Here is a 26,989-nt window from a genome sequence, read left to right as displayed (position 1 = left end):
AACCAAAGAAAGGCTAAGCTGGACCAGCATAAAAAACATGCAGCAAATCAAGCCCTTGGGTATTTTAAAACAGCATTAAAAGCCCAGGCAACACCCTCCTCCATCCTTGCTGTAAAAATCTGTTTTAAAAATTCCTTGGACCTACCCAGCAATTACTGTTCCCAAAGACCTCTGGCTCCCTTGCTGGCAAGGCAGGGCCATCAGGCATCAGAGCAGCACTCCCTCCCAGGACAAGGCAAGGTCTCTGCTCCACCATGCCAGCTGCAGAGGGAGGGCAGGACAGAGGCAAGGAGATGGTGGCCAGTGCAGCTTTCCAGAAGCCATTCCACAATGCCAGAATTCTGTCTATCAGGTCAGTGAGATGGAAGTTTGAAGAGGTCAGGCCTCTCATACAGGGAGGGAGCCCCCAGGGAGCAGGGGCAAATGACATATGAGCCTGGCTCGGAGAGCCCGGACTGCCCTGTTTCACTTGTGCAAAGCAAATGAGAAGAGGAGGAGCTTTTTGAACACCACACCCCCAAGAACCGAAACTAGCAATGTCTCTGCTACACAAAAAAAAACAAACCCAAATGAAGGGTACAATTCATTTTGTATGGGCTGTTCCTGCCTGGGGCGGAAGAAAAATGGGCATTTGGCTTCTCCCTCCTACTTCTCCTTTAGGTCATGGATAGAGATGTGATCCTCACCATGGACACCTCATTAGACAGAACAAGAAGACAGCTCAGTCACATTGTGAGAAAGCCATCAGCCCAGTGACAAAAGAAGGACTAGGTTTTCTTGTACACCTTCTCCTTGGACACTGCTTAAACTCCAAGCCAGCAAAAGCCCAGGCCAAGCGCAGCAGGCATGAAGCAGCAAATGCTGCCATTGCCACCTGTCTCCTCTTCCCATCCCTCCTGCAGTGTCTAGTCTATGAACAAAGACTGCACTCCAGAAACAAACACTGCTTCTACCCCACTAAAGCGCACCTCACGTCACAGGAGAAATGCAACTGAATACGAGGCAGGAGTGGGATGGAAGGTGGCGAAGAGGACAAGAGCATCTGTCCAGATACACAATGACAATTCTCACCTTCGGCAGTTTTTCCTGAGCTATGTCACAGGACAATGAAATATTGTGCTTTTCCCTGCCACTGGCAAATGGCCAGGAGCAACAGATAACTCTTTCCTTTGAAAAGCAGCTGCCTTGGCTGTTAACTGCTCTCCAGTCAGCATTCTTCCTCCACACAGAAACCCAGCTTGCAAATAGACACATTTCTGCTTTGCATCTGCCATCACAAATTCCACAGGCCTCTTCTCTTGGATTGGTACTCAGTGCCATGGTGCCCAGGATGTGGTGCAGCCTATGGCAGCACAGCTTTTGGGAACAGATATCTTCAGAGGTGCTGGTGTACTGGTGGAGGCACTCAAGCATCAGTGGGAGGAATCTCAGGGAGATGGACCTGGCCTGAAGGAATGGAGGCCATCAGAGAAGCCTGAGGGCAGCCTGGCAACTGCCTGCACACACAGGGGCATTAGGCAGCTCTGAGGGTAGCAAAGGAAGTGCTGCAGGTGTGCACCTGCCACAAATACATTCCCTGATAGGTAACCCATTGCAAGAGCATGCCGGATAAGCCCTGCATGTCCTACCCCAAGCAACTCTTTGGAGACAATACAACCTTTTACTGCTTAGCCTTCTACTATCCAACCTCCTTTCAAGAAATCCTTCCTTTCAGGGTTCTCTTTAACTTCAGCAGATCAATCGCAGTCTCCCCATTCTCCTAATGCTCTCAGAATGGTCTTTGCAGTACCATGCATGCCCAGTCTTCATCAAGGAGGCAGCTCAGCTCCATGCACCCAGCACTCCAACGAGCACCAAGTGGTTGTGTAACCACATGAAGCTGCTGGACTTTGAAGTCCATTCAACTACGACTGAAATGCATCACAACACCTTCCCCATGGTGACTTTTTGGAGACTGAGACAGAGATGACTCTTGAGCTGTGCATTCTGAGACCATTCCTAAGCTTTTATCCAGGCTGTCAAGGTTCCCCTGACACCAGCAAGATGCATATACCCTTCACAGAGCTGTGGAGGACAGGTTCACTCCTCTAGTGCATCTTTGTCACTTTTGTAAGGTTGGGGTCAAAAGTATTTGCCTGCAGCCCCTGAAACCAGTGAGTGCTTTTAACGCACGAGTACTCTGCAGGTTTTAAGATCTAAATTCCCACAGTTCACCAGCAGCTCTTACACAGCAACACTTACTTCATGTGATTGCTCTTTGCAGAGAGTTCAGAACAAGCACAGCTCTCCCATTTCTCATCCCTCCTGCCCAGACCACTGTGGATAGTACTCTTTCAAGACTTTTACAAACTTTATCTGGAAAATACATCCTTTTTACAGAAGAGGGCTCATCTGTTTCTCTGAGGGACCACAACAGAAGCATGAGCTTCCAGACAGTGATGCCAGCCTCCGGAGGGTGATGACAACTGTTCACACAGACCCCAGAGCTGCCAAAACTGTGCTCCTGAGCTGCAGCTCAGCACTGACAGCCCACAACCAGAACAGTAAGGATGCTTTGTCCTCAAGGCAACTACAGAAATCCAGGCTTGAAAAATAGTGTGAGTTTGCCTGTTTTGCCTGGTTTCATGTTTGACGTGGATTAAATGTCAATAACTATAGATTAAACCTCTAGTTCAAAATTCTAATTCTGCAAATAAGCAAACAATCATTGATTCCATGTGCTACTCTGGCTGAAAGGAAACCCTTCCTCCCTCTTAATTAACAGCTCTCTTCAAATTCCATCAGTGTTCATGTAAACATCCCATCAAATAAGCTTATCTCTACTATATGAATAATTCAAAACCTTTAGGTTTATGAGAAAAATCAGTAACAAACCTGCCTGAACAAAAATTACTAGTGTTATTTGGTTGGGTTACAAATACAAGCTATAAGTTGCTATTCAGTAAATTAATCTGCTTTTTGTATTGTGTCTGAGTACTCCCTCCAAGCACATTCTTTGAGGCTTCACATTTCAAAAGGAAAATTTCACACTTATTGCTTCCAGTGCAAAAGTTTGGGCTGGTACTTTTTATACGAGAGAAGTCATTACCCTTTGAAGAGCAAAAGGGATTGTTAAGTAAAAGCTTAACAACCAAAAGAGCTTTTACAGCTACTGCTGTCAAATTTGAAACAATATTTTCAGCTTAGATAGCAGGACAGTAACACACCCAGTTATAATTTACATCACAGGTACAGGTTGTCTGGAGAATGAAACAAGACTAGACGTGGGGAGACAGACTTGGGAGTGTTTGTGGTTGAAAAGCTCAACATGACCTGGCAATTTGTGCAGTCCAGAAATCCAACCACGTCCTGGGCTGCATCCAAAGCAGCTTGTCCAGGAGGGCCAGGGAGGGGATTCTGTCCCTCTGCTCTGGTGAGACCCCCATTGCAGTGCTGCATCCAGCTTTGGGGTCCTCTGCACAGGAAGGACAGGGAACTGTTGGAGCAAGTCCAGAGGAGGCTACCAAGATGACCAGAGGGCTGGAGCACCTCTCCTGCGAGGCCAGGCTGAGAGTTGCAGCTGTTCAGCCTGGAAGAGAAGGCTCAGGGAGACCTTAGAGCAGCCTTACTCTTCAGTACCTGAAGAGGACCTACAAGAGCTAGAGAGTGACTTTTCACAAGAGTACTAAGTGATAGGGAATAGACTTAAACTAAAGAAGGACAGGTTTAGATAAGACATCAGAAAGAAATTCTTTACTGTGAAGGTGGTGAGGCAGTAGAACAGGTTGCCCAGAGAAGCTGTGCACTCCCCATCCATGGAAATGCTCATGACCAGGTTGGATGGGGCTGCGAGCAACCTGGTCTAGTGAAAGGTTTGCTGCCAGTGACAGGGAAGAAGGAATGTGATGATCTTTAAGGAGCCTTCATGCACAAACCATTCTGTCATTCTGTGAAGAATTCATCCTATCTAAAGCTACCAGGGGAAATGTTCAGACACGTTTCGCACCTTCAGCAGTATGTAGTGCAGAACTATCATCATGCATTTCATTCTCAAGTGAAATACAAAGAAAATACTAAAGTTAAGAACAAAAACATCACACAAAAACAAGTGAGTATATAGAGCAAACTTAATTTAGTTCACCCCATTGAGAAGTTTTAAGTTATTGAATTTTGCTTAGGGAAGATTCATTTACCTAGAAGATGAAAAACTCTTGCAAGGGCTTTATCCTCAGTTGTGTAAACATACTTGAATGTAATATGTATTTAAGGGCTCATAAAAGAGAAAGAGGTGATGCCTATAGTAAGTAACTATTCTTGGTTACTTTTCCAAAGCAAGTGAAATTTTCAAATTTGGGAATAATGTTCTTTAAAACCAAACAAAAACCCCATAAAAATCCAGCTCAAACCCCATAAAGTACAACAAAACTAAAAAACAAACAAACAAACCAACAAAAACCCAAACAAAAAAAAAACAAAACAACCCACTAAAAATTTTTAAATGGTTTGCAAGTAGAACTAACTTAAGTTTTATTTCCAATGGGCAGTGTTAACTGCAACAAAAAAATTCAGATTTCGGACAACATCTTTAAGTTTGCTTTCCCTTTTCTTTTTGTCAGATGTTGAAATGCATGCATCATCTTCATGATTAAAGCTATTTTTGTCGCACATAAAGGATGTGAACTATGGTGTACAAAGGAGTGCACTGAAGTCTTAAAGCTCCTCACTCTGCCATGACTGATGCACATAGACTATACAGGCCATGAATCCTAGGCACGTATCTTCATGGAGTACACAGTAGTCTACATCCCTCCTATCTTACACCAAATAGAAATCTAGTCCTAAAATAAAAAAAACCACAACCAATCAACACTTAAGAAAACCCAATAAAGAAAAAGAAGATTTATGTGCAAAGTTGAACTCCTTTCCCTCCTTTCTGTTAATTTGAAAAAAATTGTATGGTCTCCACCAGAAAGGATATGTTCCTATTGGTATCTGAGGCAAGAGCCTGAGAGCTGATCCAATCCAGCTCAAAATTCCCTCTGAGCACTAACAGCTCTTCAGCCTGGCTGTGTGAAAGGCTGACAGCATCTGTGGCTGATAGCTACCAACAGAGCAACAGAGTGATTGGACTGGCCCACATCCATCTACTTTCATTTCCCCTGACCCTGATGATAGGGGTGCAGGGTGGAAGGCATGGGAGGATCAACCCAACATAAAGCTGGACTGACAGGGTCTTTCTTCAGAGTGAGTCTGCACCAACGTTCAAATCCACATCCCAAGTGGGAAAATAAAACTCACCTTCACAGGGCATGTTTCTACTACGCATATGACTGTGGGTTTGGTTTTTTTTTTTTTTTTCCTCTTTCCTTTTGAAAACCCATCTCCATGTGTAACCAACTAACATCCCGTATCCCAGTTTAATTCACGCTAATTGTTATCTGTTTTGATTAGGTTTCCTTCCTTACTGAGGTGCTTTGAACAGTACAGTCATAAGATAGCCTGCTACTTCAGCACAGAGAACCAAAGGGATATTTTGCAAGCAAAACAAGAAACCCTATTCAGGGCATGTCTGGGAAAGAGAGCATCATATAGGCAATATGATGCAGCCACAGGTGGAACAGAAGGCTTAAAGTTCAATAGAAACAGTAGTTTCACTCACTGATTAAGCAGAGGTTTTTCTCCCTTTCATGCAAAGAATAGTAATTTTTCCTCATATCCATGTGTGACTCTATACAAAACATGAGACTGTGATAGTTTCTTTAACAGGAGGGCAGTGGTGCAATGGTGCAATGGTGCTCTTCAAAAAAGCATAAAGCTGTTACAGGTATTTTGCTAGATAATTCTCTGGCTAAATTTCCTTTTTAAGACCTCCTCTTGTACTATGAAGTCCCAAACTTGCATAACGTAGGACACGCAAAAACTGCCAGATTTTCCCTTGGGGAAATAGATTTTTTAAAGAAGTTTAAAAAAAAATAGTTTTAAAAGAAAGTGAAGTATTTTGCTCTGAAAAGTGCACTTAACTTTTCCTTAATGAAAATAGGCATGATCTGAAAATGGACATAATCTTCCCTCTTTGATCAACACAGCAAAGATGAAACACCAGAAATACTTATAATTCCTAAGGCAAGTACATCTACATCTGCTTTAGGCTATTTTGGCTGTAGCATTTATATACTCTAATTATTTTGTGCATTAAATATCATAAATATCCCTGTTGATTTTTGATCTATTTGTGGGTTCCAACATACAGCCGTATTTCATTTCTTCAAGTAGGACTCTTTATTCTGCAAGTAGGACTTGTACACCAATCCATTTCAGGGACAATCATTATTATGCTACCAGCTTTTCCCTATGTTATCATTCAATTTTATGTCTGTGTACCTACGCCAAAGCATACCTCTGCGGAACAGAGGAAGAAAATTCACTTATGATTTACTCTGAAAGCAAGTGAACAATCACTTAGCTTTATGTAGCAGGAACTTTGCAGTCCATTTGCAACACAAAAAGTACCTTTCTAAGCAAAAGAAATCCTACCAATTTCTTCAAAGACAACAGATCTTTCTCCAAGACAATACACTTGATTAATAGAAGTATTTTCTCTCTCTTTATGAGTAAGCTCCCTCCCCAAATTAGCTTAATCTACTGTACATGTAGCACAACATTAAGTATTTCTCCCTTGTATGCACGTATCTTGGATTCTATTGATAGCTGCCATCTGCAAAAGGTATTTTATTTGACTGGCATGCACAGAATACATTTGGTTAAGCACATCAGGAAGAGAAGAAGAGTTAGTAGCAGAGAGTAAGTTACATATCTCATAGAAAGACAATCATGCAGGTTACATCCACCTACCTGTACTAGTGCGATATGTGCCTGTGTGTGCTGGTTGCAGAGGGTCCCCCTGACTCTGGCTGAGACTCCTCATAGGGGGCTTCTGATAAACTCTGTCTTCGTAAATAGGATCTATATGGTGTTCTGGAGACTGCAGTGCCCTTAACTCAGAACCCAGGTGGCTGTGCTGGCTGCTGTAAGATGCCCGAGACCCAGCTGCAAACAGATTTACAAGAGACGTTTAAGAGGGAGAAAACAAGAGACAAATACAGGATCTGACTATTAAAATTTTACTTGAAAGTAGCATTTAATCCAAAACAAAAATCCTCAAAGCTAAGTAGTAAGTGTTTTCAACATGCAAACAGAAGTAGCAAACAAGGGCAGCTACAGCTTCACTTAATCTCTTTTAGCTGCATCATTCAGCTGCCTGCATCTACACAAAATATACCATTTCTTCCAAGGAAACTACGTATTTTGGTGAGACAGGTATCATTATTATCTGCGGGATTTGTAATTTTCTCTTCTTCCCCCCCCATTCCTCCTCCCCCCTTCCTGTGCGTTCCCCCTTTGTCCTGCGACCCAGCCCGTCCCTCCCCCCTCCCCCCACAGTCCCTTGTCCTGACCCTGCGTTCCCTTATCACTCCCCCTCGTTCCCACGCAGTCTGTCCCTGTTCCCCCCACCACTGCCTTTCCCATCGCCGCTCCTGCCTCCCCGGGGTCTTCGGGGTTTCCCTGCCCCTGTGCCCTGCCTCCCGTTCTATTGGCCGTGGCTCAGGTTCCTCCCCCGCCCCCAGCACAGGGTATAATCGACCCTCGGTCGGTGCCCCGGTGTCTCGGGAACACACTTCTGCAATAAACACGTGTTTTCACCCGAGCCCCGTGTCGCCATTTCGTCTGTTCCCGCGCTAGAACTGAGCCTCGCAGAGCTGAAGGGGAAAAGTGGCCACTGCCTCTCCTATCCTCCCGCCGTGCTCCCACAGGTGCCCGCCCAGAGCCGGTCTCGCATGGCAACAATTACCATCTCTTCTTAAACAGAGACCAAAGAACCCACCACTTCCTCTCAAAAAAAAAATAAAAAAGGAAAAAAAAAAAAAACCCATCTCTCCCCCATCAAAAACCAAAAAAATCCCAAGATCAAATGAAACCCAAACCCATACCCCCCAATAAAACAACTCGAAACAAACAAAAATGAACAAACAAGAAAAGGCAAAAGCTCTACAACTCAGGAATGTCCTCCACTCAACAGGTCCAGGACTTGGGGAGGTAGGAGGGTTGGGGAGAAAAAAGCAGCAGCAGTCAGAATGAGTTTCACATGTTATGCCCATATCTGAAGATCTACAGATTAAATAAGCTGGAGCTGACGGATTGATGTAGTTTTACATGAAGGATGATCTATTGAATGCTTCTCAAAATTGCAATAGAATGGTGTGCCTTATCAACATTTTGTCTTCAACACTTTGAAAAAAAATCAAGTTGCTAAGACTTTCTACAACTTAAATATCCTCTGAGAATGAATAAATTAAACACGCCTCCTAAAAAAAAGTTATAAGGATATAGCTTGTTTCTTTTTTTGGTAAATAACAAGATCAAATGTGATTTTTTTAAAACACCTTATTCTACTATTAAAAACAGATTATATTAGAATATTAAAAAAAGAGACTTGTATATTTCCATCTGTAATTGAAGTTGTTACTTCAATCCTTTTGCCACTCAGGTACTTCATCTCTGTGGTCTGTTTTTAAGATTGGCAAGAAGAGTCATGGGGATGCTGTACAAACATTACACATTTTGAAGGTAAAAATAAAGTAAAGTAGGCAGTAAGTATGCAAGTTACACTTTGCAAATGTCAGATCTATACCACAAAGTGGTAACATGCTACTTAAGTGTTTAGAAAAGGAACAAAGATACAACTGTTCTGGTCCTTGCTGCTAGTTCTGTGAGGTTGAAATCCTGGATGGAGGTGATGCTCCACTTGCTGAGCTTGTACTGCTCAGACTATGAGTGTAGCCATTGCTGCTGAAAGCCTCTGCCACAATCATTGTGTTTGCAGTGGTTTTGTTGCATAAACAGACACTAAATACTTGTAAAATGCAAAGCACAGATATAAAGTAAGGTGAGATAGCAACATCAGATGGAAATAAGGAATACACACTGACACAACATTACTTAAATTTTAATACAAATTGTCTGGAGAAGAGAATAAATTATTCCCTTTCCTTCTTCTAATCAACTTCTGCCATATACATGTTTTCTTCTGAATTTTTCAAATTCCGTGCATGTTTTTAGTGGACTGCCCTATTTGCATATTTTTCCCTTCAAACATTTTTCAGTCTGACTTGCCATTAGCACATTGCTGAAAGTAATTCTGTTGCTCCCCTTACTGGAAAGTCTGCCAAGAATCCCAAATATTTTATCCCTAATGACAGCAATTATCCACAAAGTTGATATTACTATTATAGAATTAAATTCATCATGGTCTACATTTTTGAAGTGCGCTTTAGCCCTTGAGACGGATTTTCAGAACAGCTGAACTGCTCCCACCAAGGTCTAGTATCCTTCAGAGTGGTCTGAAAAACAGCCTGTTGTGATTATGTCCAAATTTCAATGCATATTTGGCTCAATCTGTATCAGAGAAAAACATGGAGAAAAATAGAGGAGAACATTTCAGACACTTAACAGTGCATCAACAAATCACACTTGCTACAGAATAAAGAATTACAACCTATTTTAGAAACACTATGGTTCTTTTGCCCACATACAAATTAATGGTGGTTTTCAAACAATAAATTTTCTTCCTAACTCAGCTTCCTGTAAGCCAAAAGATTTTTCCCATTGAACTCAGTAGCAGGATAACCCAGATTTCAGCATGTTATGATAATCTTCTGGTGAGGTGGGCTTAATTCATACTCTACCAACAGTTCTGCACTTGCAAGTGATCATACTAGTCTAAACAGAAGCTTAATATTAGTTTATTATGCTAATATTGAACAGATATTTACTTGCAAATTATACACCTAATTAAGACTTTAACACTACTGTACTAAACAGTAAGTACATGCATAATCAGAGAAACTTCTTGACCAAAACCATTTAACTAACCTGATTTGACTGAAAACATTTAAGTGGCAATCTAAAACCAACTTCAACATAGCTGAGTAACAACATTATGACTGAACATTCCCCCCAGGAATTTCAAGAATTAAAACCCTATCCGGGAGTAACTGTCACTATCCCTCTAACACTTCAGAAAAATGAAGATTTCTACAGGTAACTAAAATATTTTAGTTTTAGAAATTAAACTCCTCTCAAATCTCAGAAATTAAGGCCATTTTAAAATCATGTCTCTTAAACACTTTTTCAGCAAAAATGATACTTTTCTGTATGCAATTTTACTACACTATTTCCAAATTATCAGATATCAATATTTAAGCACAAAAACTACCACCCTTTAAGGTTCCTAAATCCAGTTAAAAAGACAATAAATAAGAAGATTTGTAAAAAGATTTAACACCATCATACTTTTTAATGTTTCTATTAAGTTGATATTTAAAAAACTAGAACAGCAAGTTGATTTAAAATTTCAGTTGCTTCTAGAAGTTTTTCCACATATTAATTTATTCAAGTCTCAACTGAGGAGCAACACGTTTTTATTGCATATTTTATTTAAATATTAAAATCAACTAGTACCTGTCATACCAAGAGTTCTATCCAGGAAAGGTCACACAGTTAACTTGGGGTTTTCAGACAACTGAATCCCACCTCATCTACACTATCAGCCCTCCACCCTATTCTGCTCCTTAGGAAGGCACTGGACAGACAGTTGAGATAACTGATCAAAACAAAGACCATGAACTCAAAGAACTGATGTTACTGAGAAGGAGAGGTGTAACAGGTCTCCTGCCTGTATCCCGGGTTAGCAGCCAACAGCTACATCCTTTCCTACTCAAAGCCGCAAGCCAATCTGTATCACTGCCTTCAGAAACTCTTGCATTAAAGCAGTTTGAAGCTCAGAGTGGCTGGAAAAGCAACCAGGTCAGAGTGGAAAAGCAGCAACCAATATACTACCAGGATGCAATAGAAGATAGGATCGGTAAGGCCCACAAGCAGTCTCGCATTAAAGAGGCTCACCGCCCTCAGAAGTGGTTTCCCCAAACCTAGAGGCATCAGGATGCATGGCTCCCCCCAAACTGTATTTGCCAACGCCAGTTCTTATCCAGATGCCAGCCCTTCACCCCACTAATAGCACTGCACCTCTCCAGGTTGCTTGAAATCAAACCAGTGATGTGCATCAAGGACACATACCTTTCTCCTACATATTCTGAAATGGACTCAGCCCTACTCCCTTACCAGCCCGCCCTGACAGCAGCACTGTTTTCCTTTCAGAGACCTAATCAGGCATCAAGCCCATTCACAGGCAGGTCTGTGCTCAAGTTCAAAGAGAAGTCATTATTAAACTCTCAGTCCTGTTAGTCGTTATTTACAGATGATGTATTCAGCACCAGAGCATAGCTAGAACTCTCATGATCATAGTGGTCAAAAAGTGGGGTAGTAGATTAATTTAAAAAGCCCAAACAAACCAAACCAAACCAAACCACCAAGAACTAAACCATTATTTAGAGGTTCAAGAAACCATCCATTAAACAATTATTCCAGTAGTCCAATCTTGTTTGACAAAAGACTAAGAAATTATTTGATTGCAATGCCAGAGATGCATCACAGCAGAAGGTATATAGACTATACAGCTCTAAAATAACTGTGAGAGGCACCAAATTAAGAAAAAAAAAAGTTAAATATATTTTTTTAGAACAGAAACTGATTAACGATATGAACAATAGCATATAGTAAGGAGAGTCTTCTCTGTCTTCTGAAACCTCCAAGACTGAAACCTGAAAGCAAGTGGAACATCCTATTTTCTGCATCACTGTGGAGCTTTTAAGAGTCATCTGTGGCCAGGTTCCACCGGGGTATCACATGAGCACCCAGCCAGATGAACTGGATTAGGACAACAAGGATAACCTAGAACTGTCCAGATGAAAATACACATTCCTACATGTGGTATTTCCTCTCTTCCCACATTCAAGAGGGGCAATAGAAAGAACACATGAAAAGTGCATTCCTATCAAATTGGATCAAAAACTCAATCCCCACTCTTTACACTTGAAAAATGCCCACCCTAATAGCTAAATTTTTCCACATTAGTTAGATACATTCCTCAGCAGCATAGAGAAATAATTGTTTCCTGAGAAAATACTCTTTTTTGACAAAGACTCACTTCCCACAGGAAGATAAATACAGTAATCAGACAAGTGTAAAATGAGAGAAATACACCAAATAATCCCTAATTGCTCTTCAGAACTGGTGCAGGCTGTCAAGAAAATAAATACAACAGACATGTCTGAGTGATACTGCTGATCTGACAGTTTAGGTCAATAAAGGAAACCAATATATTGACATTTGTCATTGCAAGAAACTAAAGACACTAAAATTACTGAAATTAATGGAGCACGGGCATTGCATATGCTCTAATAAATCTTGGACAGTTTTTATTTGTGCCTGTTTTGAAAGGCTTTATAACTTGTCATTCTGCCTTGCTGCAGCTTTAAGAAGTCCTCCAAAGTTATGATACTCTCTAAACATCTCTAATAGCAAGAGCATATGGTACTATCCTCCTGTCCAGGATTTAAGAGCTCCTTGGAAACACAAAATATGCAAGTGATAATCTCAATATTAAAAAAACCCATTAAGATTTGACCAGATATACCATTCAGCCCTCATTCAGAAATCCTTGATCATTAAATACATTGATCAAGACTCCTGTTAAACAATTGCCTTATGTATATGATGGAGGAACATCATATGTGACACATGAGCTGAAGATCAACAACCATTGTATTACCCCTTATCAGTTACATGTTAACAACTTAATTAATTAAACTTTGCTGGAACCCCACACCTTTCAACACACAGCAGACCTCTGGCTACTTGAGCATCTAAGTACCAAAATCAGACTGAACACACTACAACACTTTGCACTTAGAAGATGCATCTTTTTGACAAGGAAGATTAAAGATCCACAGCTGGCTGCATGAATTCTTAATTTTAAATATAATGACAATGTGACTTACACTACAAGTTAAAAAAAACCAAAAAAACAAACCATCAAACAACAAGCAACCCCAGACTATGGTAAAATTGCAATAAGCCCATCATTGAGGTAAGAGCTTGCAGGCACAGAATCTGAAAGAGAATCATAGGAATTTTGTGGCCTTGACATGTCACATGCTTTTCAGAGGACTGAAAGAACTTTTTAATTTAAATAGCACATAATGGCTGAAAACCCTTTTTGACGTACGTTTCTCTTAGATGCTTGTCCTGAAATGCTACTATGAAATAAATAGTAGCATAATAATAATGCTACTTATAAATAAATATATATATATATATATACAGTAGATCAGGTCATAGCTTCACTGCAATTCTGAAAACGCAACATGTGAGAAAGCATATGAACAGTGGGATTTTCACTCTGAACTCATATGTTATGAAACCTGTTTTACAGACACTAACCTATTTTAATTTACATAGTAAAGAAATTGATGTGAACATAAGTGCAGAATTAGAAGTGAACAGGAGGAGAAGTGGAGTCAAACATTCACAGCTCAAGTTTTGATACTGACTTTGTTTTGTGCCAGAAATTTAAGCAGAAACATCTCCAAAATGCCTGCCTGAATGTATGCATCTTCTAATCATACCATGGCAAAAGGAAAGTATGATCTACAAGTAATATGACTATAAATAAAACTAATAGAACTCAGATAAGGGAAATGTAACAGCAATCTATGATGAAAATTACTGTACCAAAGAGAAGAATACCCTTCTAACCTGACTACTGAAAGTGAATACAAATTGTTAAGACATGACAGATGGTTAAATTAACCAGTAAGACATGACAGGCCATATGGCAGTTCCAGCTAATGCACACCTTTGTGCATCAGCTTGGGCCCCTAGCACACCAAAATCTGCAGTCACTAGAACCAGGACAGTCCCCAGTGAATTATTTTTAACTGAGTTTAGGGTTTTTTTAAACACAGGATTCCCACCTGTTTAGATTTTACTACACACACAAATGTATAAATTTTTTCATTCCCAAAATACTAGAATGGAAGATCAACTAATGAAAGCTCTGAATTAAAATTTGTTTCTGTTTTTACACTTTTTCCATTCTCACTGCATCATTCTTTCTCTGATTCAGGACTATGTGTACAGATATAGAAAGAAATAATGCCCTCAGGGAATTGACTAATTACACATGACATCTTTCAACTGATATCAAACTCTGGATGCCTGAAGAAAACCCCGTGGATATACTGCTTTGGCATCCTCAGCCCACACTACAGAAGCTCACCACCAAAAGAAAAGTCTGCCTCGATATTCAAGTCCCCAGAACTAAAAGAACAGCCTTGCCTCACCTGTCAGTATCTTAGATTTCTTTTCCTCTGGTTTTCTCCTTAAAATACTGAAGTGCAATATGATGCCTGGTCTGCAGAGCTCCTTGCAAACTCTCACTGCACTGTCAAACCTATTAGCAGTGTCACCGTCAGGATACTGTCACGTTCAGCTCACACTGTGGAACTTCCCAGACATAATTTGTCCATTAACCAGATTAAGTATCTTAGAAAAGTCTCCTCAAAACAGATTGGCTTTGGCTGCTTAAGGGACACCGCAAAATCAACATCTGAACTAAGGCCAGCAGTTTTCACATTAGTGCTAAAAATGGAGAAGGGAAGGAGGAAAAAAAGGCATTACACTTTTATAAGTGTAATAAACAGGCCCCCAAAAAATTTAAAGATCATTCAAAAAAGTTTATTGTATCTTATAAGAATACTCACATTTATCCCATTTAAACTAACCAAATATTAAGTTAATATGGTTTTAACCAAATATTGACATCCATTACACCTCTCAGAATGTTTAAAAGAAAACTAAAGGTAGAAATATCTTTAAATAGTCCCTGATTTTAGCCATGCAAACTAATTTCACCGTAAAGTATTGTATCAGTTATTATTATTCTAAGAATATAGGGAAAATGGAAGGACAACACTATAAATTTGTACCTCATCCCAAGCATTTTCTTCTTTCTGCTACTGCCCTCATTCTGTTGAAAAGCACTCACCTGCTTACAACATTTTATCAAAAATAAATTGCTAGTGGAAAAGAAAGGTTTGACTGGGAGAAAAGATATAAGAGGCAAATGTAGCCAGGAAGAAATAGCAGATTAAATGTGACAGACAAGTTTAGGGAGATAATTCCTATTTCATTTCTCATCTAGGGTACCGTCAATGAAGAAAAAACTAAAAACAGGAACTGCTCCAAAGCAACTACCACTATACATCAACAATTTGCCTTCAGCTGGGAAGGAAGTAAAAGATGATTTTTTTTTTTTAAACCATTCAGCAAATGATCATACTGGGTGTTACTTTGTGTTTGGTGTTTTTTCACTCTCCTCTCTTAAATTCTGCCTCCTCCATACCCCTCAACCCTGCCAATTTTACAAGAAAAGGGGAAAGAAGTCCCATGCACAAATGGGAACAGATGCTGCTCTATGGTTATACAAATCACTGTTCCTAACTTTCCTGCTTGTTTCCCACTTTGAGTAAGGGCTGAGTGCTGAGCAATAGGATGACGTTACTAAGCAACACGGCCAAACAGCTCTGCAGAAGCTGTTTGGATAGATCACCACAGCTACATGACAATTGAAAAAAGTATAAGGCCTTTGTAGCAGCAGAGATCTTTGAAGTTTTGCTTATCTTGATCCTAGAAAAGATAAAAAACTATTATTTCAAATTCTAACGCTAATAGTTTGTGTTGCACCATGGGCTCTAGGCTGATGCAGGGGCTGTGGCAATGCATTCAACTCACCAAGCAAAGGAATTAAATACTGATGTACTTGATGAGACATGCCCCAAAAGCAAATATCCAGAAAAAAAAACCCTCCATGGGATAGACTGTGAAGCCTCACAGTGAATGCTTCAATGACAAGAATTGCAAACCAAAGGAAGTAACAGTGCATCCTTAATTCCCCAAGGCTGTGTCTTCCTTCTTTCACAAGGCTGTACTTAAGCAAACTTTGAAATCCCATTTCTGTTGATTAAGCAGCAGTATAGGCTAAACATCCAAAACCCCAAAGGTCTTTGGAGGGCTAGAGTCCACTTCCAGCAGCATGAGATGTTTGCTAAGAAGCACTGCTGCCTCCAGCAAAGCAAATCAGGCGCTATTGCACTAATGCTTGCTGGTGAAAATTTAGCTTTCTGATCGTGTTTAACACTGTGGAAAAGCACAGCAGCTAAAAACCCCAGCAATTCTGAAACCTTCCCCCAAACCGAGCATCAGCTCAGTCAACCTTAAATGGAGCAAGTTCTCACAGCAGCTCTGGTGCAGGGGGAAGGGGAAAACCTTTCCACATCAACTCCTCCCTGCACAGGGAACAGAAAGAATATCTAGAGTTTAAATCCAACTAGAAGTGAAATTCTCAAGATTTTTAGAGATTTTTTTAAGGAAGGTGCTTTTTGGAACAGTGGCTCCCAAACAAAAAGAAACGGTCACTGTACAACACTCTGGAAAATGTAACAACAGAAAACAAAACTCAATTGGGTAATGAAGTGTCAAGTCTGCCCAACTACAGTATTCCTCAACTGGCTTTTGCTGGGCAACTTGAATTCTTTACCTAATTGTAATGTCCTTCCTAGAAGTTCACCGGTCCAAGAGGTCGGGTCATTTTCCTGCTAACAGGGAGAAGGCAAACACAGTTCTAACAAATCTCGATCACACATGCACCTTTTAAGACGTTACAGTTAACTTATTATGAATATTCTCATTTTGAAAACCTGTGCTCCAGTTTCTGACAGACACAGCTGAAATTTCAGACACTGCACCTGGAGTTTGCTCACAGAAAAGTGTTGGCAACTTATCTTTTGTAATTCCTTTTAAAAGACGATTACACATTATTAGAGGTCTGAACAACACTAACTTTTGGAAATTTTATCTGTAACTCTTTGTGTATTCAAACTTGCCCTTTTAGTAAGAGAATAGAGAAAAGCATTGGTAGTATTTGTCCTTTCATGTAAGGTCATCTTTGATAGAATGTTAAACACTTTCTCCTCCCAGAGGCTTTCTCCTCAGTGAATGCTTACTTGAAGTCCGTGGACTCTAGACTTCACACCAAGACATGAGGTGTAAGTATGTGATGTTCCAGGAGAAAAAAATGGAGTTCATTATATATATCTTTTTCTCAATGCCAAATTCAAGTAAGGGAAGATATCACTGGATATTCTGTGAATACTCTATTACTCATCAAGTTTTCACTATCCATTTGAGACTCATTGCATTTAAAATATGAGAGTTAAACATGGACATTTTATTAAATGTTTACGTAATCAATTTGAAAACAATCTAACTAAAGAATTTAGTTATGCCTGTAAAGAAGTTTAGACCAACAATTACCCACTTTTAGAATTATGCTCAAAAGATTATTGTACCATTATTCAAGATGGTTTTAGGTTTTTTCTATTATGTACCTATTGAGACTTCTGCTAAAAAATTTAAAATAATCTATTACTAAAGACATTATAATCTGAAGCAATTCTAACAGGGATGCTCTAAATAAAAGAAATGCTGAATGTAGAGACAAAGAAAAGGAATACTGTTAACACCAAGACATGAGTAGCTCAAGGACTTAAAATTTATGCTGAAATAATCATTGCATCCCATAAAATAAAGTTCTCTTTTATTTCATTATTCTTACTAATACAGAAATCACTCAATAGCATGCATTTAGTATCCAACTTCCAAAGACTCAGAAAAATACCTTAAGTAAAACCTTCCACAATAAGCAACAAGCAAAAGAGGAAATGGACAGCTACGGATTCTTTTTAGCAGTAACTTATTATAGGGAAAAAAAAAAAAAGAAAAAAAAGAGATCAGAGAAAAAAAGAAAAAAACCACAGCAAAACAGAATTTGCAATTAACCTCACAAACTCAGATTACTGCTGAAAAGCATGGCCAGAAAAGAACCTTAGGCTGAAAGAGTGCTATCATTCCAGCAGAGAGTCTATGCTAAAATGAAATGGCCATGACAAATGCTGCAGGTGACAAATGGTGAAAGATCACTGGCAAAAGAAAAGCAGATCTAAGATACAAAACATAAGAAATGTGTTCACAGCAGTTTACAATAAACTACTGGAAGTGTTCAGCTTCAAGAACGGCTTTAACAGTAATTTTAATTAGAAGAATGCGATTCATGTAGTCCAAAGGTGACAAGCACTTGAGGCATTCTGAAGTGTCACACCATTAGTTACTGGTTATTCATAAATGCAAATTGACACTATTTGCATGTCAAATGGCTGCCCTGCCTGTGAAGCCAACACTTCCACGGCCATATGGCTGGCTAAAGACATGTGCATCAAGTTTTGCCGGATTTTACAAAAATGGTCCAAAATTTACTGATGACTGAAAAAAGCAGTTACATGCAATCACAACCTTGATAAACTTCAGATAAAAAGGGTTTTTCAGCTAAAACAGTTTATTCTGGATTCAAAAGATAGGATCTTATGTATAGTAGAACACAAACCACATCACTTTGGAGGAGATGCTCAGTTATGTTCAGCATTAGTGATTCTTGCCAAAGGCATCTCAAGATGCAACACAGACAAGGATGACAAGAGCAACACAAGAACTACAACTTCAGACAGAAAGAAACACAAAATTTCAATGAATAAACCTTGAAAACTTTGAAGTTTGGTCAGAGACCAGACAAAGTGCAATCATGGCTCGGGAGGTCACTGTATTCACTAGGGCTATTGGGTTCAAATCTTTTGAGGGAAAATGGAGAAGCACTAGCTGACAAAAATGCTCCAGTCAAACACATTATGGATGGTTAGTTAAAGCCCTAAAATCAAAGGCTGATGGTAAAAAGCCACTCAGAAGATGCCTTTAGCTCTCACTCCCTCCTTGGTCAGATGAATCATAGAAATACAGAAAGACTTGGGTTGGAAGGAACTTTAAAAATCATCTAGTTTCAAACACCCCTCACCATGGGCAGAGATGAACTATCCTAAAAGCTGCAGGGACTCAACTAATCCTGTCTTCTTTCAAAGAAAGTAAATCCTTCATCAAATTAATTATTCTTACCAGGATTCAGCACTCTTAACAAATAATCTCTATTTACTGTGAGAAGCTATGTAATCTAGCAGCCTCTCCTCTGTTAAGAAATGGTGGAAACATGTTAAATCAGGTCTGTGTACAACAACCTTCTTTATTTCTTGATAATCCATGCAGGACAGTTCAGAAGAAATGAAGGCTAGAAAATGTCTCTTGCCTACAGAGGGTCATAGCTGTGTACAGTTCACCAGATGAAGTCCTAACCCTGTGTAATGCTCCCACTTTTGCTTGTTATGTGAGGCCATGAAATATTCTATTATGTTCCTAATACAGGTGGCTGAGATATGCTGTACTCAACCAGGTCACATAGGTATTTTCCTACTCTTCAGCCAAAGATGGCAAACATGTAACTAGCTATTAAGTGTATTATTACCTCAGCTCCAATTCAGTTCTTTCCCTTCCGTATTTCCATCTTCCATCTTTCTACACAGGATTTATCTTCCTCTCTTCAGAAAATGCCTCCTAATATTCCAATATCAAGAAGTTTCCTTGTTTTATTTTGTGGTTTTGTGCCAAGATAATAAAATGAAAAAGTATTTTTCAAGTAGACAAGAGTTCTCCCTGTGGAACTTTATTAGGAGTACCCTTCCTTTCCATTACTTCAATCATCAAAATAACAAACTGAAAATGTTCCTTTACCCAGGTCCTTGCCTAGCTACACTCTTGGAAGAATATCCATCTTCTCTAGCTTAACTAAACATTTCCCAAGTGGCACTACAGAAAATCCACACTCAGAGCCCTGACAGGAAATAGAAAGACATCAAATATCATCTAAGAAAAGGTCAGTCAGCAGGTCATTCCAGCACAATCTGTTTTTGGAGAACTCCTGTTGCAAATTATCCCATTAACCATTTACTACCTTAATATCTTCTATTTTCCTTTTTATCAGTTTATGTTGTAATGCAAAGAGCACTGTGATTAGCATGTCTATAATTTTTCTTTCACTCAGTCCTCCCTTTCTCCACAGTATATTAGCCCCAAATATACGAAAGGATGTCGTCTTGTCTCCCTCCACCATTTTTTCCCCCACAACTATCTGAAAGAGTCCATCTCACCCTCCTTTACAGACCATGCTCCCAGGACTTTGGGTGATCAAATGTAAACATGACTGCATTCCCACTGAACCAGGACGCTCAGGAAAGTAGTGGGGTAGGGAAAGACCCCATGGAGAGGTGTCATTTTGCTCTCCAGTGACAGGAAATCTACCCTAGTATCAGAGGGTCACAGCTCCTTCTCCACCCTTACTTTCCTCCCAGGCAACACTCTTTAAACCGAAGGACAGCTTTAGCTGGATGATCAAAAGCTTTTACTGCCTGAGAGCAGCACAGCTGGCTAGCTGACAAAAGGGATGCTTTGCACCTGGATTGGACTGAGAGGTTAAGGGGCCATAAGGCAAGACATAGACATACACTGTGGAAGAAGTAAATATAGAAAACTATATGCAAAAATTTCCTCAGTAAAGGGAGGATTGCATGAGATTTCAATCCACTTCTATTCAAACTAATATAGCACTTTTCTATTAGAGCATTGTAGAATGGTTTGGGTTGGAAGGGACTTTAAAGATTAGTTTCAACCCCTGTCATGGGCAGGGACACTTCTTCACTAACACACTATAAGTTGCAACTTGATGTACTTATTAAAAATCTATGTGATCCAACTGGCAGTTTCATATGCTATGCCTTATAATTGTAAGATTAGTCATCACTTGGTCCTTTTCATTTCAGCATATTGAATTATGACTTTTGCTTCTAACCACTTACAATAATGTACAGTTCCATGAATTCATTAGCATTAGACAATATCTCTTTCCTCTCCAATATAACTTTTATATTCTGTTCTGGGTCCACATCTATGTGATCTTCAAATTTGACCCTATGATTACTGAAAAATTGCCTCATTTATCTCCCATGATTGCTTATAGAGCATTTTTGGCCCAGTGTAGCTTCTGGCAGCTGTTACCACTGAAAAGTAACATGTTTCACCCATGAGCATTCTGCATATGGCACAGGCAGACATGGGCAACCTCTCCAACCAAGCTTTGGCCTTAAATAAAGGGGCCTTCCAAAACTGCCCATTCGCCACCTTCTTTCTGCCATGATTAATTACTCTTGATCAGAGGCACTTCCACTGCTTTGAAGAGAGTGTGTGCACACAACAAGCGCAAAGCCATTAGATATGCCAACAAATGAATGCTTACTTTACCGTGACCTGCATACTGGCTTTCTAAATCTCAGCATCTACTCCTAACAGTTTCTGTGCCACAGCAACTAGAAAGGATGATGTTTTCCACCACAGTAAAAACAAAGGGCTTGTTCTCACATCCCTTAAATACCCAAAACCCATGATGAACATAAGATTTCTGTCATTTTTTATCAACACTTTTGCAACAAACAATTCCAGGCTACTTGGCCTTGCAACAGGGTTTGAGACTTAGGAAGCTGCAGGTTTCACATGCGCCTTATTTGCCCAGCGCACAAGCAACACAAACACAGTCATCCCATTTTAGACTCTACGGCAGAAATAAATCTTTTCACTGATGCCACATAAGACTGAGTATCAGAAATTTAATAGAAGGGGACCTTGCCTTTGCTTATACTCCCTATCTCATACAACAGCATTCTCCTCTGCTCTCAAGGAGTGAGTTTGAGGCCAAAGACCTACAGCACATAATCATGCTCCTGGCAACTGAAGAGGACAAGAGGTATTTGACGTCACCACTGAGACCTGAAGGCAAAAATGGGTTGTTAAAGGCAAAGATGAGACTTAGCCTCACTAGCACACAAAAGTTTGGATGTGTAATTGTTTATGAGGCCCTATTATCTTCCTGCAATGTCATACTAAACAGAACACAGATCAATATAAGTAAGACAACTGTAGTGCCAACACTGGTTAATGTATTTCCATTGCTCTAACCTAAGTTCCATAAAGTCAGGTTCCCAAAACACTGCTCTTTGACTTCATACATTCTATTGGATTTCAGTAGCCAATAAAAATGGGCAAATTCCAGCTTCTTTGTTTAACCATCCTTCTGCTAGGGACTGAGCCTCTCTGTTAGCTTTTTGTCAACTTCACCTCCTTCTTGTCCTCCTGCTCGGCAGGTATGTAAGCAGAGACATTTCAAATTCTGCTCTGATGCTTAAGAAATTTCTTCTAGTGATTTGCATGCTTAAATTTGAATCCTGGTCTTCTTAGGTACACTGCTAAAATTCAGGACCAGAGGCCAGAAACCACATTTGTGGTAACCAAGCAACAGCACAGGCCTCAGTAGTCTCTAGAAGCATGTCTGATGTTACATTCATCAAAAATCCCAGAAACAGACACTTCCATACAGTTTCCCAGTAATTTGGTTAAAATACTTGCAGCTTTATATAAGTTGAACCCATTTTCAGCAGTACTGCAGATTGGTGCTCTTTGCCCCAAAAGCTTGTTAGTCTGCAATATTATTTGATTTACCATCCCTCTGAAAGATCATTAGGAGGATCAGCCAAATAATGTCCCTTATCAAGAATGGGAAGCAAAGGGAAAGGTGGTGACCAGTGAAAGAACAGGACCCAAGTTTACACATATTTCTTGTGTTTGCTCACCCTGGGAGCCAACATCAAGTTCACTAGCTCCAAGTTGCACATGGGGCTTCTGTATTTGGCTCTTGTCAATTATTCCTCTCCTACTAACCAATTAATTTCATGTGATCTAAATCTGAAAGATACAGGAGCAAAAATCACGGCAATACGAACATATTTCAAAGTTATCCACCTTATTCCTTCTGCTTTCTTGCTGTATACTGTCTATTGTGGATATACCTTTCCCAAACTGGAATTGAGCACTCTTGTAAAGGTTTCAGTTGTAACAATTAGAAACATAACTGTTGCTAAAGAAATAGGTAGAATAAATGACAAAGAAAAGCAAAGTGAACATTGAATTGTATATTTTTACCAACTCCAAAGTAACACCAGCATATCTAACCTCCAGGCTGCAATGTGGAAACAAGTAATTTTGTATCCAAAAGACACCAAATTCCATGTTCTGATTAATATCTGAAACATTGCTGGATATTACTCAAAACCTTCCACTTCATTTTCTTATCTGAAAGAAAGAGTCTCAAAACAAACAAGAGTAAAAGGAGAAGAAAAATCCCCTAAGACTGCAGTGCCCATCCCAGAACAAAAGAGCATTAACAGTGTTCTCATGTATAAAGGCTCTGGCAGGAGATAAAGGAATTTTCCAGCTAATAATAACAAAGGAAAAAAAAGACTTAAAAAATCTATGGAAAACTACTTTGGTTTAAATTAATGAAGCAATTTGGTTCTCCCTATAAAAGAGATACTCACGGGATTCTGTAAAAATACAGAATAGTTATGGGAAACAACTGAGTGTCCTTTCTGTTAAGATAAATCATATAGATGGTCCAAGAGCTTATCTTAAAGCAAAAAAAAAAAAAAAAAAAAAAAAAAAAAAAAAATCTAATCTTTTTTCTTCCTTGCCTGCCCAAAAAAGTACAATAGCATATCACACCTAGACTATGTTATTAGCTTAGCCCTGTGTCTCAGGTGGGGATTTAAATGTACAGGGAACTTTCAATTCTGGGGTGATTTAGATTCACTTTGGCTGTAAGTAAACAGTAATGCAGCTCTTCTAGCACAAAAATAAGTACAGTGTGATTTACTGGAGACCTCTAACACTTAACAAGATAATTTTTTAAAGATGACAATGAACTAGTGATATATAGACGATCCAGTACCTTCATGCAATTGAAAGGAAACATCAATCCATGCTAGTAGTAATGTACATCAGTTATCCCATACAAAGTTGCTTAAGCTGTTCTGTGCCCCTATGATTGCACACTGACATGCTTTAACATGTCAACACTCACCATCAAACAGAAGTCCTGCCATAAGCCCCAACAGGAAACCAAGGTTCAACATGTCATATACTGTGAAAAGCTTACAGAAGGAGAAAGGGTAAAGGAAAGTCCTCAGCAAAGAGAGAGATCAGTGAGGCAAAACATATGAAGGAGCAGAAGGAACCAATTAAGACTCTGATAAATTTAGCACTCTTTGATCAATAAGGAGTGGAAAGCATATTTTATGTATTAACCCATGCCACATTTTTATAAACTCGTGTTATTTTTAGGTTAGTACTACACTTGCATACAAACAGTCCTACTCAGAAAGGAAAAATTCTTTTCCATTTTGATTTTACTTGAAAGTCGATTGTAAACACCAGGCTGAGCACTGAAGTTTTCAACACTGGTAGGAGCAGGGCTGTCTAGAGGGATGCTGCAGCACTTGTTTCAGTGGAATGTGTCACCACTACATGAAAGAGAGCTGTGTAATATTCTTTCCATCTAACATTACATCAAGTGATTCACACCAACATTCATTTATTAAACTTAACCTTTTAGTACAGCTTATGAAACATGGTGCAGTCTTCAATTAGGATTATTATCCTTTGAGTTTTCTGCAATAAAAGGTAATGCATAAAACTACTTTCTATTGCTTTACATGCCCCTAATCTTCCCTAAACCCGATGAAGAGGCAGGAGTACCTTTGTAACATTGAGGCTGCTCCCAGCCACATAACCTCAGGCACAAACCACCTGAACAACACACTTTGACTGCTTCCTTTCCCTTTGCTCTTAAATAAACTCAGTACTCCTCTAGTACTGTCTGTCTGATTCTGCCCACCAGGAGATGCTTCAGAAGAGCATGAAGAGTGGGCACGTGTGCCATGATCTGCCTCCTGAAAGAGTTTTCCCATGTTTCTGCTGCTTGCTGTTCTATACACTCCTCCTTGCAGGCAAAATGGGCTGCTTTGGTGAGTTTGGCTCCCAGCAGCACTCCAAAGCTCAGTCCAGGTGTGGAAAATGCAAGAAGGTATTTACAAACTGTGCTTTCTGGATTTGGATTGCTGCTTAAACAGATGGTCAGATATTCTCTGGAGCACTGCAGAGCATAAATTACTTCTAAAACAGTAATTGCAGATCATAGCAATGAAGCAGCTAGACTAAGAATAAACACAGCAAATGTACACTCACCAGAGCCACTATATACACATGTACACACACACACCCATACACACACACACTTGGCAGTGGCAACAGCTCAAATATAACTAGACTAAAAGCCATTTCTGAAGATGTTTCTAAGGTTACTCGGTTAAAACTGAGTCATTGCACACTGTTGCATGTCTCATTTGAAATTCAGGATGAAGTCTAAGAATTGCCATTTTTAAAATTTCAAGTTGTTTCATAATCAAATTTGTAGGAAATTAATATAAATAATGCCATATCTTTAGTTAAGTCTCACATAGATTATGTTTTGGGTCATCCATGTAACTTTTTACTTGCATTTTTTTTTTTTAATGGATCTTATCTGAATGTGTTCACTTTTAAATATCTAAGTCTGGCACTGATACAGTTTGGCTTGTTCAGCACACTGAAACCCAGTAGTATTCGTGAACTAGATTGCTCCAGGACAAATTTCTAGTATAATGCAAAAATAATTAAAACAAATGCATTATTTGTGTTTCTAGTAATTACTACAAATAGTTATTTTTTATTGCCAGATATAAAAAGATTACTTAGTATAACATCATCTCTGTGATGACACATACATACCAATGCAACTTCACATTAATCACAGCAGGCAAGCCATCAATCAGTGCAATGTGACAACTGTTCTCCATTCCTCCTCCTCCTCTCTCTCTCAAAAACCCCAAAAAACTTCAACGCATCTTTGGATGTTTTGAACAAGAAACTTTGGATGTTATTGAACATTAGCTTTTCAAAATACAATTACTTGCTCTGCTTCTCAGTGGGTTCGATTTCTAACACAATGACTGAAAAACTCCTACAAAAATACAATATACTTAGGGCTGAAATTCCAAACCTATTCTGAGCAAAAATACAGAAAAAAAGGAAAAAATTAAGATTGCCTTAGTAGTATCTGTAACATCTGATCCTAGCTAACTCTAAAGCATATGCTAATTTTAAACCTTTGAGTAGTCCCTTGGCTAAAATGAATCCAGTGAAAGTCTAGAAGATTAGTCAGGCACTTAACACTGCTAGAAATGTGTAACTCTGTGATGGCAGCAAGGCCACCGGAACATGCATAAGAATGGCAGTGGAAAATAAGGGGTAGGGGCACACCACAGGAAACCTTTGCAAAAGAATGGATCATGGAGCTCATGTGATAGAGCTCCTTTCAAGGACCACTTGAAAGGCATGTCAGGACTGTGGGGGAAAAGAAAGGGTATTTACTAACACACTGTTGCTTACACTGAGTCTTTGAAGTAGCCACACTGTCTCTCTCTAAGTCCGACATCTAATACTTATTCAAGTTACACGATTTTCCATTTGTTATAAAATAAGACAAGGAGGGTTATTACGTATCTTAAAATCAAATCCCTTAGGGATGAGTGACCTGGTAGATTGTTACGTTTGTTATGATCAGCCCAGCACTTGGCAAAGTTAGCATTGTTTTATCAATTTTTACAAACTCAACAGCAAACTCAAATGGTCAATCACTACTTCCCTCCCATAGGAAAATCCAAACAAAAATACACCAGCCATTTCTGAAATGCATGTATCACCTATATGCTTTTTCTTTCACCAAAGTCATAAATCAGTAAATCAGGCAGCAGCCGGCTTTAAAAAGATGCAGGTTATGCAAGATGCAGAAGTCTTATCAAAAGCTTTTATTTAAAAGCAATCCAAGACAATGAATGTCAGTTCCTTAACTTTTATTCAAAACAAAGTAGAAAATTCTATTAGGAATGTCTATAGAAGCATTATTGGCCAAGAAGGCCAAAAGACCTAAAGATCTAGCTTAGGACAAACAGCTTCTGTAGGACTTCAGAATTATTATGCTGCACCTTAATCCCTAAATAAAAAAAGTTTTGGACTAAGCTACCATCATAGATTTGATGCTGCAATGCTATAAAGATGCCATCTTAAAAAAAAAAAC

The 26,989-nt window shown here is 39.4% G+C and overlaps 1 protein-coding gene across 10 annotated transcripts in view; it reads right to left on the bottom strand.

Annotated features, from left to right (window-relative positions):
• The window catches only part of CTNND2 (catenin delta 2), a 667,938-nt gene that overhangs the window by 256,009 nt on the left and 384,940 nt on the right, over positions 1 to 26,989 (bottom strand). For all 10 annotated transcript variants that reach the window (XM_072924313.1, XM_072924314.1, XM_072924306.1 and 7 more), the window contains one exon: positions 6,832 to 7,026. In XM_072924313.1, coding sequence (XP_072780414.1) covers positions 6,832 to 7,026 — 195 coding nt within the window. The remainder of the gene's footprint in view (positions 1 to 6,831; positions 7,027 to 26,989) is intronic.

This window comes from Taeniopygia guttata, chromosome 2 (genome assembly GCF_048771995.1).
Source record: "Taeniopygia guttata chromosome 2, bTaeGut7.mat, whole genome shotgun sequence".
NCBI classification, from domain to species: domain Eukaryota; kingdom Metazoa; phylum Chordata; class Aves; order Passeriformes; family Estrildidae; genus Taeniopygia; species Taeniopygia guttata.
This window is presented reverse-complemented; position numbering and strand designations above follow the sequence as displayed.